Source organism: Balaenoptera physalus (genome assembly GCF_965194825.1).
Source record: "Balaenoptera physalus genome assembly, chromosome: 18".
Classification (NCBI taxonomy): Eukaryota; Metazoa; Chordata; class Mammalia; order Artiodactyla; family Balaenopteridae; genus Balaenoptera; species Balaenoptera physalus.
Window position 1 is genome coordinate 63558553 of NC_138899.1, and position 15909 is coordinate 63574461.

Here is a 15909-nt window from a genome sequence, read left to right on the forward strand (position 1 = left end):
CCACGTACAAGAACCCAAACATATTCCGCAGGCAAGGGCTTTTACATTCACCTTTTACGTACACTCACTTTCATTTTTTATACTGCCTATTACATAGTAAGAATTATACATGGAGCCTAGAAGTACCTACCACTTCAACAGTACCACTGTTTGCATTTGATAGACCCCATTCAGATCAAGTTTTTCTGCTCCCTTGTTTTTTTTTTAAAAATGTTGTATAGAAGGGCATTTTAAACAATGAAATTAGAAGAAATTCAGAAATGAGTGTTCAAACTTTTGATATATGTTCATGTCATTCAAATGATTCATTTTTTGTGCATCATGTAATCAGCATATTCTTGAAACTGTTTTAAATGTTAACTGAATTATATTTAAGAGGATTTTTTTCCCATTACCTTACATGACAATTTTCCTTCTTTTCTGACTCATCTTCAAAACAGCCACCACCCCTATTTTGTTCCTTTGCTCTGACCTGCTCCCCTCGCTCTCCTCCCAAGCCTGTTACCAATTTATTTATAAAACACATTCACTAGAATAGTCACGTATTTCAAGAAAACCTAAATAGGTCTTTTTGTATTGTATTTCATACACAAATCCACCTATATGAGGAACTGATTTCTTTCTATTTGTTTATTTATTATTTTTGGCTGCATTGGGTCTTCATTGCTGCACGCGGGCTTTGTCTAGTTGCAGCGAGCGGGGGCTACTCTTCGTTGAGGTGCACTGGCTTCTCATTGTGGTGGCTTCTCGTTTCAGAGCACAGGCTCTAGGTGCGTGGGCTTCAGTAGCTGTGGCACGCGGGCTCAGCAGCTGTGGCTCACGAGCTCTAGAGCACAGGCTCAGTAGTTGTAGCACATGGGCTTAGTTGCTCCGCGGCATGTGGGATCTTCCCAGATGAGGGATTGAACCCATGTCCCCTGCATTAGCAGGCGGATTCTTAACCACTGCGCCACTAGGGAAGTCCTTATGAGGAACTGATTTCTGAATACTCAATTTTCTTCAAGTATAACATACTTTATAATTTTTTAAAAATCACCTTTCCAAATCCTTTTAAAATGAGTTACACTATAAACACAAAAATACTTTCAATATCCATTCAGAATACTAAAAGAATGGCTCCACTTACAAAGGAACTTACCTCATCTGGGAAGTAAAAAGATACAGTTGCCTAAGCAAGAACTAATAGATGAATTGGTCAGAAAACTATACAGGAAAGGAACAGACTGGCTGGCCACAGGTGCACAGATAGAAACATTTCCCGTTCACCTTTTCAGTTAATACACTGGTGCAGATACTTACTCCCTTAAAGTAATGAATGACATAGCTTTTCGGTTCCTTAAAACTTGTTATTTTGTAAATAAATATTTAACTACATTTTCAAAAAAGACTTGTAAGTGGCTAGTTTAACTCTCAATGGTCTGATTTTATGTGCCTCTTTCTCTGTAATGGCAGCCTCAGTGAGCAATGGTCCAGGTACTAATAAATACAAAGTTCCCTCACATTTATACAAAGAACTCCTGCCATTTACTATATTGAAAAACATTTCTTTAATTGGGAATTAGATGTCTCTCAGGGCCAGGAAGTCCAGTATTCCTAAGAGTTTTCTGCTTATGGAAAATGAATCTTTAATTAAGAGTAAAAAAAGATATATAGGCTTTTCACTGATAATCTTTTGTATTTTCTTAAACCTTATATACAAATTTTTTGATCAAAGTAAGTATTCACGATCTCCTTCATTTGGAAAACAATACAGAAAAATACTACCACATTACACTTTTTCTAAAAGGCACATGAGTGCACACACACATAAACACACACACATAACACGCAAAACTCTTCATAATGAATGGATTGAGTTGTGCCATTTCTCTCTACCACCAAGATTATTTCTTATTAGTCCCCATTTTGTGGAATAACAAAGAAATGGAAATTGTAGAAGAAAGTAAGGTTATTGATGACTCTAAACTCATGCGAAAATACCTGATTTTCAAAACAGCTTTATGGACATGGATATATTTCCCATCAATTCGAAACTTCAGATCGGCAGTTTCTGGACTGTCAAATTCTTTCTTCAGTGACTCTGCAACTGTTAAAAAGTCTTCATGCTCTGAAGGAAATGAGCACATTAATACAGGAAGCTCAGGAAACATGTTCAAGCTTTGAAAGACTTCAGAAAGATAATGATTAGCATGATGGATAATTCCATTAGATTTTTTTCAGAAGAGTTCAGACCTTACTCAACAAATCAATTTCACAGTATTAAATTAAAATCAATGTCACAGAAATTAAATTAAATTTCACAGGCTAATGGGGAAACAAAAAATCAGGGACCCTCATTGGCACTGAATGAAGGTACTACAGATGCAGGAGACAGTTTTTGTCGTCCCCTGAGAAGGTGATTCTCAGCAGCTGCTGTTACCTAAGTGTCCTAACTGTATAAACTTCAGAAAAAAATACATATTTGGAAAGGCCAAATACCAGTCTGACATGCTAAGTTAGACACTAAAAACGTGTATTTTTTTAAAAAAGGAGAAAGTTATAGATCATCATGATTAGGTAACTACTTCTCTCAAAAATTGAGTGGTGCTCTTCTAAGGCTAAGAATTTATCAATTTTCCTCGACAGAAACTCTAAGGACACCTTTGCTCTGCTTTGGGATAGTTTCAAGGAGTTGATAAATTTGACTCAAGGAGTCCTAAGAAACAAACTCACCACTTACGCTAAGAGTTGTGTTCTTTCACAGGGGTGACCCTTTTCCCTCGATATCTGGAGTCTAAACGTCCTTCTTAACGCTAAAAATTAATGCAGTACAAGCAATAATCCTTACACACTATCTAAAAGCAGAACAAATTTACTTAGTAGGAATGTATACTTAGAAAGAACAGCTTTACAAAACCATGATCACACTGCCTGATAGGAAGGTGTAAGTACATGTCATTCTTATATGTAAGTAGAATTGTGCTATCATGAAGAAAAGTAAAGGCACTTGTACAAACTCATGCAACACTTTCTTGTGCTTTCCATGTATGAAAAAGGGAAAGAGGTAGAAGAAGGCTAACAGGGAAATTTTTAAATTCCAGAGACCCCCGCTGGCACTGAATGAAGGTACCATCGATGTGGGAGACAGATTTCCACGTCCCCCAGGTGAGAAGGTGACTCTCAGCAGCTGCTGTTACCAGGGCAAGTCTCAGAGGAGGGACAACTGCTAAAAACTAGGCTGAAGCTTAACAAAGGAGCTTTCCACGAGCTTTATTATCAGAATCTCCCAAGGAAATACCATTTGCCTAAGCCCTATTCCCTTAACGTACATCCTCCCCCTACCCTGACAATGCAGAGCTCTCTTGGCTGTGGAGGAGAGGTGGACAAGCTCTCAAAAACCAGGCTTTCCCTGACCCTGTAACCTGAATCCCCAGTGAATGAAAGAAAGGAAATAACTAAGATGGGCAGAGTCCAAGAGTCTAGATTGCTACCCAACCTCCCCACCGAAAAAACAGCTTCTTATCAGTGCCTCAACTCCTGCATCTAGTCCTAAGGGTTGGACCATCTTGGTTTCTGGCAACAAGTATAGTACCTCCCTTCAGAGAAGAAATGTTCTTCATAGGTGTGAATTCATCCTCTGACTTTCTTCCCGACACTCAGCTGAGATCAGAAACTGAGAGGAAACAAACACTTCTGACTTTTGGCAGGTGGAAGAGAAAGAAGTCACCTGGGAGATATATTCAGGGACCATACTTTTTCCAAACTTAATAACAGAAAATATTAGGATGTTTGGTCTGAAAAGAATGTCTTTTCAGGATTAGAATTTTAAAATGCAAGAACCTGAGGGAAGTCTTTTATAAACAGGTCCAGGTGAAGCAGTATTTGGGACTCTGAGATGTGTACAGGGTCTATACATAGGTGTGATTACGGCCAAAGAGTCCCATTCTATGAACTAAATTTTCTTTGATCACAATATTCACTGCAAAAAAAATACTGTATTATAAAGAACCTGGAAACGTTCCATTTGTTTCACTTTAAGTTGAGCAGCAGTTTCACTTTTCCTAAACATACTCTTGCCCCCATGACCATACAGACTGGTCACCTGATGACGGGACAGGTCCAGCTACCTGACACACCTGAGCATGACACGTTATTACAAGACCTTCAATATCAATTGCTGAGCAACCCAAATCTCGTGTTGACAACAGCTATATTAATTTTCAAGCACAGGGTATCATGACATTTATTTCCTCTGCATCACAAACAAAAGAACGATTTAGAAGAAATACATTGGCAAAAAGGTAGAAATAAACAAGAAATAAAAGAAAAAGAGATTAAAATCATCATGTTAATGGCTACTCAGCTTGATTACATTTTAACATTTTCAATCAACAATGGGCCCTTGAAGAAGACAATATTCAGAAAAGGGACAGGTTATATAACCAAAGATCAACCTGAATTCCACTATCCTTTTTTTTTTTTTTAAGGCCAGGCCGTGCAGCATGTGGGATCTTAGTTCCCTGACCAAGCATCGAACCTGGGTCCCCTGCAGTGGAAGCTCAGAGTCTTAACCACTGGCTACCAGGGAAGTCCCCCACTATCCTTTATAATACCTCTGTTTTGATCCCCTCCCCCAAAAAAAGTATTTGAGATTCATTGAAAGAAAAATAGGGAAGGAAAATGGAATTAACAACTCCACAAAGTTAACAAAACCACAAGTTCTTCATTTTTTTTTTAAGTTCATTTTTGGTTCATGTTATATTAGATTATGTAATAAATTTAACATAACAAAAGCACTTAAGAACAGGTTCCTCAAACAAATAATTTGTACATGAATGTTCATAACAGCACTATTCACAATAGCCAAAAGGTGGAAACCATCCAAATGTCCATCAACAGATAAATGGATAAACAAAATGTGGTCTACATATACAACAGAATACCACTCAGCCATAAAAAGAAAAGTAGTACTGATACATACTACAACCGGGATGGGTCTCAAAAGCATTGAGTAAAAGCCAGACACAAAAGGTTGTACATTGTATGATTCCACTTACATGAAACATCCAGAACAGGTAACTCCATAGAAACAAAAAGCAAACTGGTAGTTGCCAGTGGTTGAGGGAAAGAAAGAATGGGTACAGGGTGTTCTTTTAGGGTGATGAAAGTGTTTTAGAACTTGATATAAATGGTGGTTGCACAACATGGTGAAGGTACTAAATGCCTGTGAATCGTACACTTTAAAAATGGTTAATTTTATGTACGTGAATTTCACTTCAATTAAACTGAAAACACTGAAGGGGAGAAAATAATAAATCCATATAATATTCCATAACATTTTAATAAATTGTATTATGCAAATCTAATTTGGGGAAAGGTATTAAAGCTAACGGAGGATAAAACATTTTGAACCTAAAAAAGCCCACAGCCAGCAAATGTGCAGGAACACCGGTCAGCTGATGATACCCTTCGCTGGGGGAAGCAGCCCTGAGCTTCCTTACCTATAGACAGTAGGCGCCAGGTGACGGCAGGCGTGGCGAAGCAGGCGAACACGTCATCGGTGGAGGAGAAGTGGGTGAGGTGAGGCAGGGTCACCGACTGGCCCCGGCAATGGCCCCACATGTACACGTGCCCTCCCTGCGTCTTGGCTGCAGATGTGTGGGCAGAGTGGCAGGCCGCAATCTCTATTACCCTGGGAAGTTTTCAGAAAAATGCACGTCACTTCTTTTTCACAGAAGCCCAAGCGTGCCACACAACGTAAATAAAAAGTTCGTGCTCAGAACACCTCAGAAAGCCCAAGATCCAGGGACTTTAGCTACCAAGTCATACTGACAAAAGCAAAAGACTAGAGCAAGAGTACTGTGTGTCTCCCTTCCTGGCTGCCCCACTTCTCACGCTAACCTCATTCTGAGTTAGGATGAATAATGCATACTGCTGAGGAAAACCTGGATAAAGGGAATAGAAACCAAAGTAAATGAGGGAAGTGGACACTGGAAAAAAATGTCCTGACAGTTCTGGAGGCTTAGACAGTAGCAAAAAATACTGTATTCAATATACCATTTCCTTACAAATACAACTTTATCTCTCACCCCCTACCAGTGCTCAGAACACTCATTAGGCTGATAGGCACTGGTCCAGGGGTCACAGACTCTGAATGTCTCAATCCAAATGGACATCAAGCCAAACTTACTACATTCTCCGTATGCTTCTTAGGCAGGGCCCCAGAATCAGAAGTCAACATTCTAACACTTAGTGGGTAAGACCTTACAATATGGCTGAACAAACATTAAGCATCTATTCCAGTAACACACATTAAATCAAATCAATATTTAAACAGATAATGCCCTTTCAAGGGCAGATTTTATTTGTTTAAAAGTTGTTTTAGTTGGCTCAAAAAGAAGAGTTTATACTACGCTTTAAATTTCAACATGGTGACAGACCCTACTTTTCTTCCCTACTAAACAGGCAACAAGAAGCTGCAGGGATTATACCCAGATGCATGAATGCCTACCAATCTCAGGTGGTTATTTGAGAAAGCTGTGTAAGGATCACGTCAACTTCACGCTCATTCTGACTGGCACAACACTCCTTTGTTCAAAATGAGAATGTTAATAAACAGAAGAGCTACAAAGCCAAAGACCAAGCTCCAGCACACACAGTCCCAAGTCCCAACGCACACACAATCCCAAGACATGGTACCGACAAGTTACCTTTCTTTCTCCACCATGATGTGTGCTGGGCTTAGCAGGTTATTTTTATTGCCAGTTCCCAGCTGCCCATACGTGTTAGCTCCCCAGGCATAGAGCAAGCCCTCATCAGTTAGTGCTAGAGTATGTGCATAGCCGCAGACAATCTGCAAGTAAATTTAAATGGTTACCATAAACAGGAGAACAGGAAGGGCAGGGAAAACATCTACTTAAAGATTACAGCCAGCTTCTGCAGAATGCCAATTCATCATCAGGTGTGGACTGACATTCTCTGGAACATTAAAAAAGCATTAGAAAAGCCTATACCTGAGACTACAGGATATTTTTCTGTTAGTTTTTTTTTTTTTTTTTTAACTTATCAAGACCAGTGTGCCAGCACCATGGTCTTGCTTCCCATCATGGGAATTTAGGAAAGATATAATATTAAATGTGGAAGATGAAGGCACAGGGTACTCTTCAAAAAGACTTACTAAAGAGTAAACCTCTGGGAATTCCCTGGCGGTCCAGTGGTTAGGACCCCACACTTCCACTGCAGGAGGCATGGGTTCGATCCCTGGTCGGGGAACTAAGAGTCTGCAAATATTCCGTCAAGTCAGAGCAGGGAAGATAGATGGGGACGAGCACCTAAGGGTCCACCATACGTACCTGGTTCACACAAACGCTGTGCAAAGCTGCCACTCTCACGGGGGTCAGCTGATTGCCGTTGTTTCCCAAGCCTAGCTGACCATTGCCGTTGTAGCCCCAGCCGTATACCTTAGACAGAGAAAGGGGGAGAACAGGCTTTTAAAACTGCTGGTAAGAGGGAAGAGCTAAAAATGTCATCCACCGAAACAAATCAGATACTTTTTTCACTTCCAACGCTCACATTCCACTAAATGTGATCCTACAACTGATCTCCAAACAGAAGATGCTTTAGGGGTAGGGATGACAGAATCTGGCAGTTTCTACTCCATAGCTTACTAGTTGGATAGCCTTGGGCAAGTCATTAACTCTTGTTTTACGCATGAGGGAGCTGAGGCTCATTAACAATTACTAAGTACCTACTGTATCTCAGGACGTTGTGAAAGGTACTAGGAATAAGTCTTTGGAAACAGTTTAACAGGAGAGATGGACACATGCAATTTTTTTGCAGCCAGGTGGCAAGTGCCATAATAGAGATATAATCAAGGCACTACAGGTAGAGAGGAGAAAGGATTTAGCCACAGAAGAAAGTTTAGGCAAGACTTTTCAGAAAGCAGAAGTCTGAGCAGGGCTGAAGGCACTTCAGGCGGAGGGCACAGAATGTGCTGGAGACAGGTTCAGGAGACAAGCAGGTTGGCCTGGCTGGATAGAGCTGGGGTGGTGGCTGGGGAGAGACTAGAAGGAAAGGTAAGGGCCCAAAGGGCCAAAACACAATCCGAGGAAAGTGAAATGCATCCGTGCATCTCCCACTGAAATATTCCAAAACTGAGATCAATATGACTATATTTGTACTCTGGAAAGATCACGCTGGCGGCAACATGAAGGGCGGCTGCAGCGTGTAAGACCAGAGGCAGGGAGACCTTGACATATAAACTCATCTCCCATCAGCAAACAGGTGAGCTCTGATGAGGGTCCAACGAAGGTGGTGACAGCGGCACCACAAGAGGTACCAGCAAAGAGGTTAAAGAAGGAGACATAAGGGAATGTGGCGGTCCCTTAGACGCCCTAAGCCAAGAGGGGGTCATCAGCTGAAAGCTGCAGAGCTGGGCATAGGTTTGACAGCGAGTGTTAAAGGTTTAGAACGGCCAGCATGGGACATGGGTAAAGTACTGGTCAGGAACAGACAAAAGGCCTGGCTCAAATCAGAAACACGAGATATGGGTGGCAACACGCCCCATGGCAACACAGGGCAAACGGGCATCGGTGAGGGCCTTTCCAGTCAGGGTGACAGAGGGAAAAAGGGGACATGGAGTTTAGGGTACTAACAAGAGATGGTTAAAAGCACTTTCAATGTCAGAAGTCTAATAGGTCTGAACTTTCTGGGGAGAAATTTGGCAATAGCTATCAAAAATTCTAATGACATACTCCCTGACCCAGAAATCCCATTTCTGGGAAATTATTCTATAGACATACTTGCATGAGTGTGCAAAGATATACACACTCACAAACAGTAACACAGAAAAGCAGTGCAACAATGTTTATAAACAAATATAAAAAACAATTGAGAGGCCCATCAGGAGAGCTCTGGATGCGGGGTCATGCGCACAAGGAAAACCAACATCCAAACAAAGAAAACTAAGCAGCTATTATAATGGAAAGCAACTATCAATGGTCTGATAATAGATTCAGGTAAAACGTATATGTTGTTAAGCAGAAAAGTTGCAGACTGGCAGAGAAAAGCAGTAGGTATAACAATCCCATTGTTTAAAGAAGGTAATTATACTCAACCATACATAACTAACTATAACTATAGAGAAAAGTCCAAAAGGATATACATCAAACTATTAACAAAACTGAAGGAAAGGTATTCACTTGTTACTTTATACGCTTCATCTGTTTTCCTTTGTTGAAATAATCATATAATAATAATTTTAAAATTAAATTTGTTTTAAAAAATAAAGAAGTGGAAAATACTGGAATGGAGGATGTTAGATGACTATCCCAAGGAATTCTGAAGTCCTCCGGTGTGATATCAGGATTGATTCAAAAAGTGAGCTAACACAGCCGAGTATTCAGTAAACTCTAAACCACCCTCGCACCCCAATGCAGGATGCCATACGTCTGTGTCCAAAGAAGCATCTTTGAATAATTCTTGTGCACTGAGACAGGCACAGGTGGTAACAAGTCCATTTAAGGAGAAGCTTCAACCAGAATTATTTTATAGAAATGACCATCAGCTCAAAGGTGACTATGATAGAAGGTCACTGAAAGGTGGGTTTTTAAAAGTAGCTAATAACAATCAGGATGAAAAATTCTCCTTTTGCAAGTTGCTTCTTCCTGTGGACAAACATTCCAGATGTAGGTAGGTACAGAGCCTTCATGCCCATTAGAGTTACTGCTTATAAACATCATCAGCTGACTTTAAAGAGTGCACGTTGCCTCTTGCCTTCTGAGATGGCCCGCACTCTGTCAGTGGGGTGTGTTTCTCCCGGGGCCGCTCTCACTTTCTGAGATGGACTGCATTCTCTCTATGCAATGAGTATCTCTCTAAATAAACCTGCTTTCACTTAAAAAAAAAAAAAAAAAAAAGAGTGCATCGTTCACTTTTTCATTGGAAGAAAGAGGTAGTATTAAATTCTTTTATCTATTACATTAAATCACAAACAAATACCTATAAGCACTGGGCTATTTGGATCTGGCAAAAACACATTAGAACCTTTACTTGCAGATAAATCTTGGCATTTAAAAATTCATAATGAGGAGCAAACATCCTGTGGTTACAACCTCAATCAGTTAACTATCTATGGAGCTAGCAAAACAAAGCACTCTTCCTTCCAGAATCTACCTGGAAAGAAAAGGACATTTCACTGAAGGAGGAGAAAGGGGGATGCAGACATCGCTCACCTCACCATTGTCCAGAACAGCCATGGACGAGGTCTGACCGCAGGCAATGCCAACCACCCTCTTAATGTGTAAACAGTTTGTAACTTTGCGAGGAGTTGGTTGATTTGCTGTAGATCCCGATCCCACCTGGCCGCAGTTATTATAGCCCCAAGCAAACACCTACACAACAGGAGGGGAAAAGAAAAAGAAAGAAGAGTAAGGGTGAAAATTCTACCTCTAACACACAATAACAATCATAAAATAAAAATAAACCCACTTAATGAGTACTTACAATGTGCTAAATGGTCCTAAGTGCTTTACATGCATTAACCCATCTAATCCTCACAGTAATCCTGTAAGATGACCCTGGGATAGGTACTAGTATCATCCCCATTGTATACATGTAAAATAGAAACACAGAGAGGTTGAGTGACTTGCTTGAGACTCCACAGCTAGCAAGCAGAATTTACTACTAATTTGAACCCAAGCAGTCTAGCAGCGCTCTTAACCACTATGTTATACTGCCACTATAATTATGGCAGCTATACAGGATTTTTAATCCAGCATCAATAGGAAATGAGGTATATGCCACATAAGTATGCCACAGTGATATGAAAAAATCAGCCTTACTCTCTGGGCACAAATAGTCATTTTTTTTTTCATTGAAACTTTTGAAACCATACTATGCTTCTCCCTATCTCACTAATCACCAATAGGAGACATTATATAAATTTTCAAATTTTTGATGACACAAGCCTACCATCATTGTAATTATCAATCATAGTTCCACGTCCTAACACAGTCATGCTCACAAGTACTAAGGAGATGATGTCTCTACAGGAATGACATGGGGTTGTTAGGCTATTCTTGATAACATTTTCTGAGTTCTCATTTGCTGTCTGTCAGCTCCAAGCAGCTCCCCTCCTCAACTGCATCCTGCTTACTTTTGGCCCGTGATTGGCCATAACCTGAAAACCAGATCTCTAAGGGAGAGAGACACAAATAGAGCTCTAAGCTAAGTTAAAGAAGAAAAACAAAACTAAAAATCACTTTAAGTTAATTATTAACTGAGCCTATCAAACAAGAGTGTGACCGGAGAGAAGAATTAGAGGAGGAGGGGGATGCTGGTAGCAGAGGAGATAACTTCCTCCATCACTAGGAGAGTTTGTAAGGACCCCTCTCACCCCCTTCACTTGCCTGTGGGAAGTGGTCCTCACACATCCTGAGTTCCGGCTTCCACAATTCTCTTTTCCTCTGTCAGCACTTTCTATCTAAGTTCACGTGTCTGAGGCTGCCCACGTGATGTCTTAAAACCCACGGCTGATGTCTTAAAAAGAATATGTGCTACAGGTTCATTTCATAGGCACAGAAGAAATAACCTGCCATACTTCTTGAAAGTGGATTCACAGGAATAGCTAGTGTAATAATGCAAATATTTATCCAAAGTAGCATATGCTTAAGGTTAAAATAAACCAGGAATCCAGGCTGCACAAATTAGCAAGTTCTAATTTCGACAATCATTCTTCTGCACTTATTTTCAAATATTCTAAGTTCCCTTCCAATGCAGTTGCCTTTTATTTTAAAAATGGGGACGAGGGTTCCATCAACCAAGAAACAGACTAGGAACAGCAGATTCTGCACATAAGGCCTGCTAGGCCTGGCTCCAGCACGTCCCAGCCATGAAACCTTGATCTCCCTGAGGTGCTTTGGTTTGTTCACCCATAACCTACCCTACTTAGTAAAATCACTGTAACACCACTGAAGGACTTTAAACAGGAAACGATACGATCTGATCTGCATTTCATAAATCACAGGGGGCAGAGAAGTTTTAATACTGCACAGGCAGACCAACTAAAAAGCTATGGAATAAAAGAGACCATGGCAACAGTCCAGGAGATGACAAGGCCTGACCTAAAGTTTATGGAGAAGGAGAGGAACAAGATGATACAAAAGACTGGGAGGTAGAACCAACAGGATGAGTAACATTTAAGATAAGCATGGAACCTGGGGGGTGAACAAGTTGTTCAGAACCTACTGGAATGTTGGTAAAGTTATTTTCTATGACATCATTACTTTACTGAAAAACAAAATAGACCTTAGGGGATGGGGGTCATTAAAAAAACAAAAGTACAGAACACTGTCATACACATCTGATTTGTAATCTTAGCAAAAAGCATGAGACTCAACTGCCTTAAGAATTAATTCTACTGTCTTCAAAAGAGTGGTCCTGATCACACAATATAAGTTGTATTAGAAAAAGGGTTCATTCCCATACTGTTCTTAGCGACGCACACGGGGCTGCTATGTTCACACCATATCCAAGTACAAATATGGTCACCTTTTTTTAAAAAGCAAGGACCTTCACAATAGCCAAAGGTAGAAATGACCCAAATATTCATCAACAGATAAATGGATAAACAAAATAGACAATGAAATATTGTTCAGCTTTAAAAAGGAATGAAATTCTGCCGCAGGCTGCCACATGGATGAATCTTGAGGACATTTTGCTGAGTGAAATAAAGGCGGTCACAGTGGACAAATACTGTATGATTCCACTCATGTGAGGTACCCAGAGTAGTCAAATTCTTAGAGACACAAAGTAGAATGGTGCTTGCCAGGGGCTGGGAGTAAGAGAAAGTAGAGAGAGTTAATGTTTAATTGGTACAGAGTTTCAGTTTTGCAAGACGAAAAGAGTTCTGTGGATGGATGGTGGTGAGGGTAGCATAACAATGTGAATATACTTGTCACTGAACTGTACACTTTAAAATGGTTAAGATGGTAAATTTTATATTACATGTATTTTACCACAATTTAAAAATAAAGAATAAAAGCAGGGCACTTACCTCTCCATCAGCTGCCAGAGCCATTGAATGATGTGAGCCACAAGCTACTTCAACCACTTGCTTGATCAAGAGGTTGGTGCAGACTTGGATGGGAGCAATGCCTTGGTTGGTCGTCCCATTCCCAAGCTGGCTATATCCATTGTGGCCCCAGGCATAAACAACTCCATCTATACAGGATGGCCGCACACAAAGAATCAGCTCAAAGAAGAAACAGTAACACCTGTACTTTGCTCAACTCATCTTCCAACCTTAACTTCTTTTTGTGACCTTGTGATTTATAAGAAATATACATTTGGTCATCCAGATTACAAAAATAAATTTATCTTGTATATTTAGTCTTCACCCACAGTTCCTGTCTCACAGCTCCCAAAACCGGTGGAATATCCTAAGTGTGGAGAATGATAAGGGTATCTTTGGTTATGTGAATGAGGTGACTTTTGGAAGCACCTAAGGATGATGGGTCTGTTGCCAGAAGAACCAACCACAAGATTAGAGGGTCGGAGGGGAGAGGGGCTGGAGGCTGAATTAACTGCCACTGCCAATGACTTAGACAATCATGACTACGTAATGAAGCCTCCATAAAAACCCAAGAGGACAGCTAATTTTGGCCCCTGTTCAGAGAGTTGCCATGTCGGGGAACCAGAACACTTACATGTGCCACTGTGCCAGGCACCAGGCTCTACGAGGACAGAAGCTCCTTTATTCCGGCTGTTAACTCATACCCTTTAATATCCTTTTATAATAATCAGTAACCTAGTGAGGAAATGGATTTTCTGGAGTGTCGGGAGCCATTCTAGCAGATTAATCAAGCCCAAGGAAGGAATTCCCTGCCGGTCCAGTGGTTAGGACTCTGCGCTTCCACTGCCGAGGGCCCGGGTTCGATCCCTGGTCGGGGAACTAAGATCCCACGTGCCACATGGCGGGGCCCAAAACAAAGAAAAACCCAAGGAGAGGGTCACAGGAACCTCTGATTTGCAGCAGGTTAATCAGAAGCACAGGTAACAACCCGGGCTTGTGACCAACATCTGAAATGGAGGGTGGTCTTGTGGGACTGAGCCCTTTACCCATGGAATCTGATTCTATCTCCAGATAGGTAGTATCAGAATTGTGTTGGATTCCTGGACACCGTGCTGGCACCCGAGAATTACTTCCTGTTGGGGGATGCGCGCGCACACACACAGGAACTAGGTCCAGGAACTCTCTATTTAGTTGATGTCAGAAACAGGATTTGCAAGAACAGCCCTGGCTCACAGACACATGGTTTCTGAAGATAAAGGATAAAAGGGCAAGGAATGAGGAACCTTTGATTCCTAGACGGCTACCTAATCACCATGGTATGAAACTGCAGCTGTGCTGCAATCAGTTACAAAGGTAAAAGTTACCAATGCCATTTCGAAATGGGAGTAGACCCGACTCCCAAGGAGTTGGCTCAATGGATATATAAGGAAATGCAAAATTAGAAGCAGCACACTAAATAAACAATTCCTGGGACTTCCCTGGTGGTCCAGTAGCTAAGACTCCACGCTCCCAATGCAGGGGGCCCGGGTTTGATCCCTGGTCAGGGAACTAGATCCCACACGCCGCAACAAAGATCCCACGTGCAGCAACAGAGATCCTGCGTGCCGCAACTAAGACCCAGCCCAGCCAAATCAATAAATAAATACTTTTAAATAAATAAATAAACAATTCCCCGCTTATTTCATATGTAAGAGCCAAAATGAAAATAAAAGAAAGTGCTTGGCCTTGATGCTGATTCAAGCTCAGATTTGGGTCAATCTGAGCTCCAGCCATTAGCCTCAAAGCTGCCTAGAAAGGGAAAAATTATGCAACAGAAAGTACCTCTAGCACCTCTGGGTCACCAAGAAAATAGTTACCAGAGGAGAAGGGCAACAGCAAGAAGCAACTAAAAGCAAGGGAGACAGTGTGAAGGGACTGGCTCACTGTGCGCATCAGCATCAGCAGCTTCCTGAGGAACCTTTACTGAAACGGGCCGTGAGGGTAACTAACTTAAGGGCTGTGCCTTTGATTTTGAAGGCTGCAGAGCGGAAGCGCATGTCTGGGTTGATGCAGGACCCACTGCTCTCTACCGAACAATCACAGGTGGCTGTACATGATCCAGACACCCAGGAGGTGATTCCCAAGGAGACAGCCAGGTTGGTGGACTGGATAAAAGCCACTGTAAAGTCTGTTTATCCTGATAAGAGGGATTTCCCAACTCCCCGTATTAATGTCAGATGGAACACCCCAGATGAAGCAGCTGAGACGCTTCGTATGCAAGCCATGTGGGACTGGCTCTATGATGACTGGGATATTTCACCCACTGAATACGCCCATTACCCAGATGATGGTAAATGCTGTGACTAAGAGGGTCCCTGCTATATGGGCACCTCATGTAACTTTACTGCTACAAAATCAAACAGTTTGAGACACCTTATCTAACTTGCTATCTCAACTTCCCCATAGGGGTCTTACTAAGAACATTAATTATGAAAATAGGGAAAGACAAAGGGGAGAAACAAGGGATTCACCCCGGCAGAGTGAAAGTCTTCAAACGGTTGTTACAAAGTGGGATGAACAAATCGGATGCTGATGCAGCTGAAACCAAGGTGTGGCTGCAGCACGACCAGAGACTGGTGAACCAACGGGACCCCATGTTGGTTTCTAAAATTAAAGGGCCCCAAACAAGTCGGCTCTATTTATCCCAGCTTGGAAGGCGATAAAAAGCCAGAAGGTAAAGACTAAGGTAAGAAAATTGACCAGGAATGCCCTGGGGAAATGGTAAGGAAGATAAAGATTGACCTAAAGGCCAGGATCTTCTGGCCCGACCCCCAGCAAGGCACCCAAGGGCATATGCACATGTGTGGGTGAAACAGCCA

General features: G+C 41.5%; 1 protein-coding gene across 16 annotated transcripts in view; it reads right to left on the reverse strand.

Annotated features, from left to right (window-relative positions):
* Positions 1–15909, reverse strand: part of RCBTB1 (RCC1 and BTB domain containing protein 1) — a 75103-nt gene that overhangs the window by 20046 nt on the left and 39148 nt on the right. For 15 of the 16 annotated variants that reach the window (XM_082434443.1, XM_082434442.1, XM_082434434.1 and 12 more), the window contains 6 exons: positions 13034–13200; positions 10212–10370; positions 7332–7439; positions 6690–6832; positions 5481–5671; positions 1981–2107 (listed from right to left, as the gene is read on the reverse strand). In XM_082434443.1, coding sequence (XP_082290569.1) covers positions 1981–2107; positions 5481–5671; positions 6690–6832; positions 7332–7439; positions 10212–10370; positions 13034–13200 — 895 coding nt within the window. The remainder of the gene's footprint in view (positions 1–1980; positions 2108–5480; positions 5672–6689; positions 6833–7331; positions 7440–10211; positions 10371–13033; positions 13201–15909) is intronic. The other variant, XM_082434440.1, reaches the window with a different exon arrangement.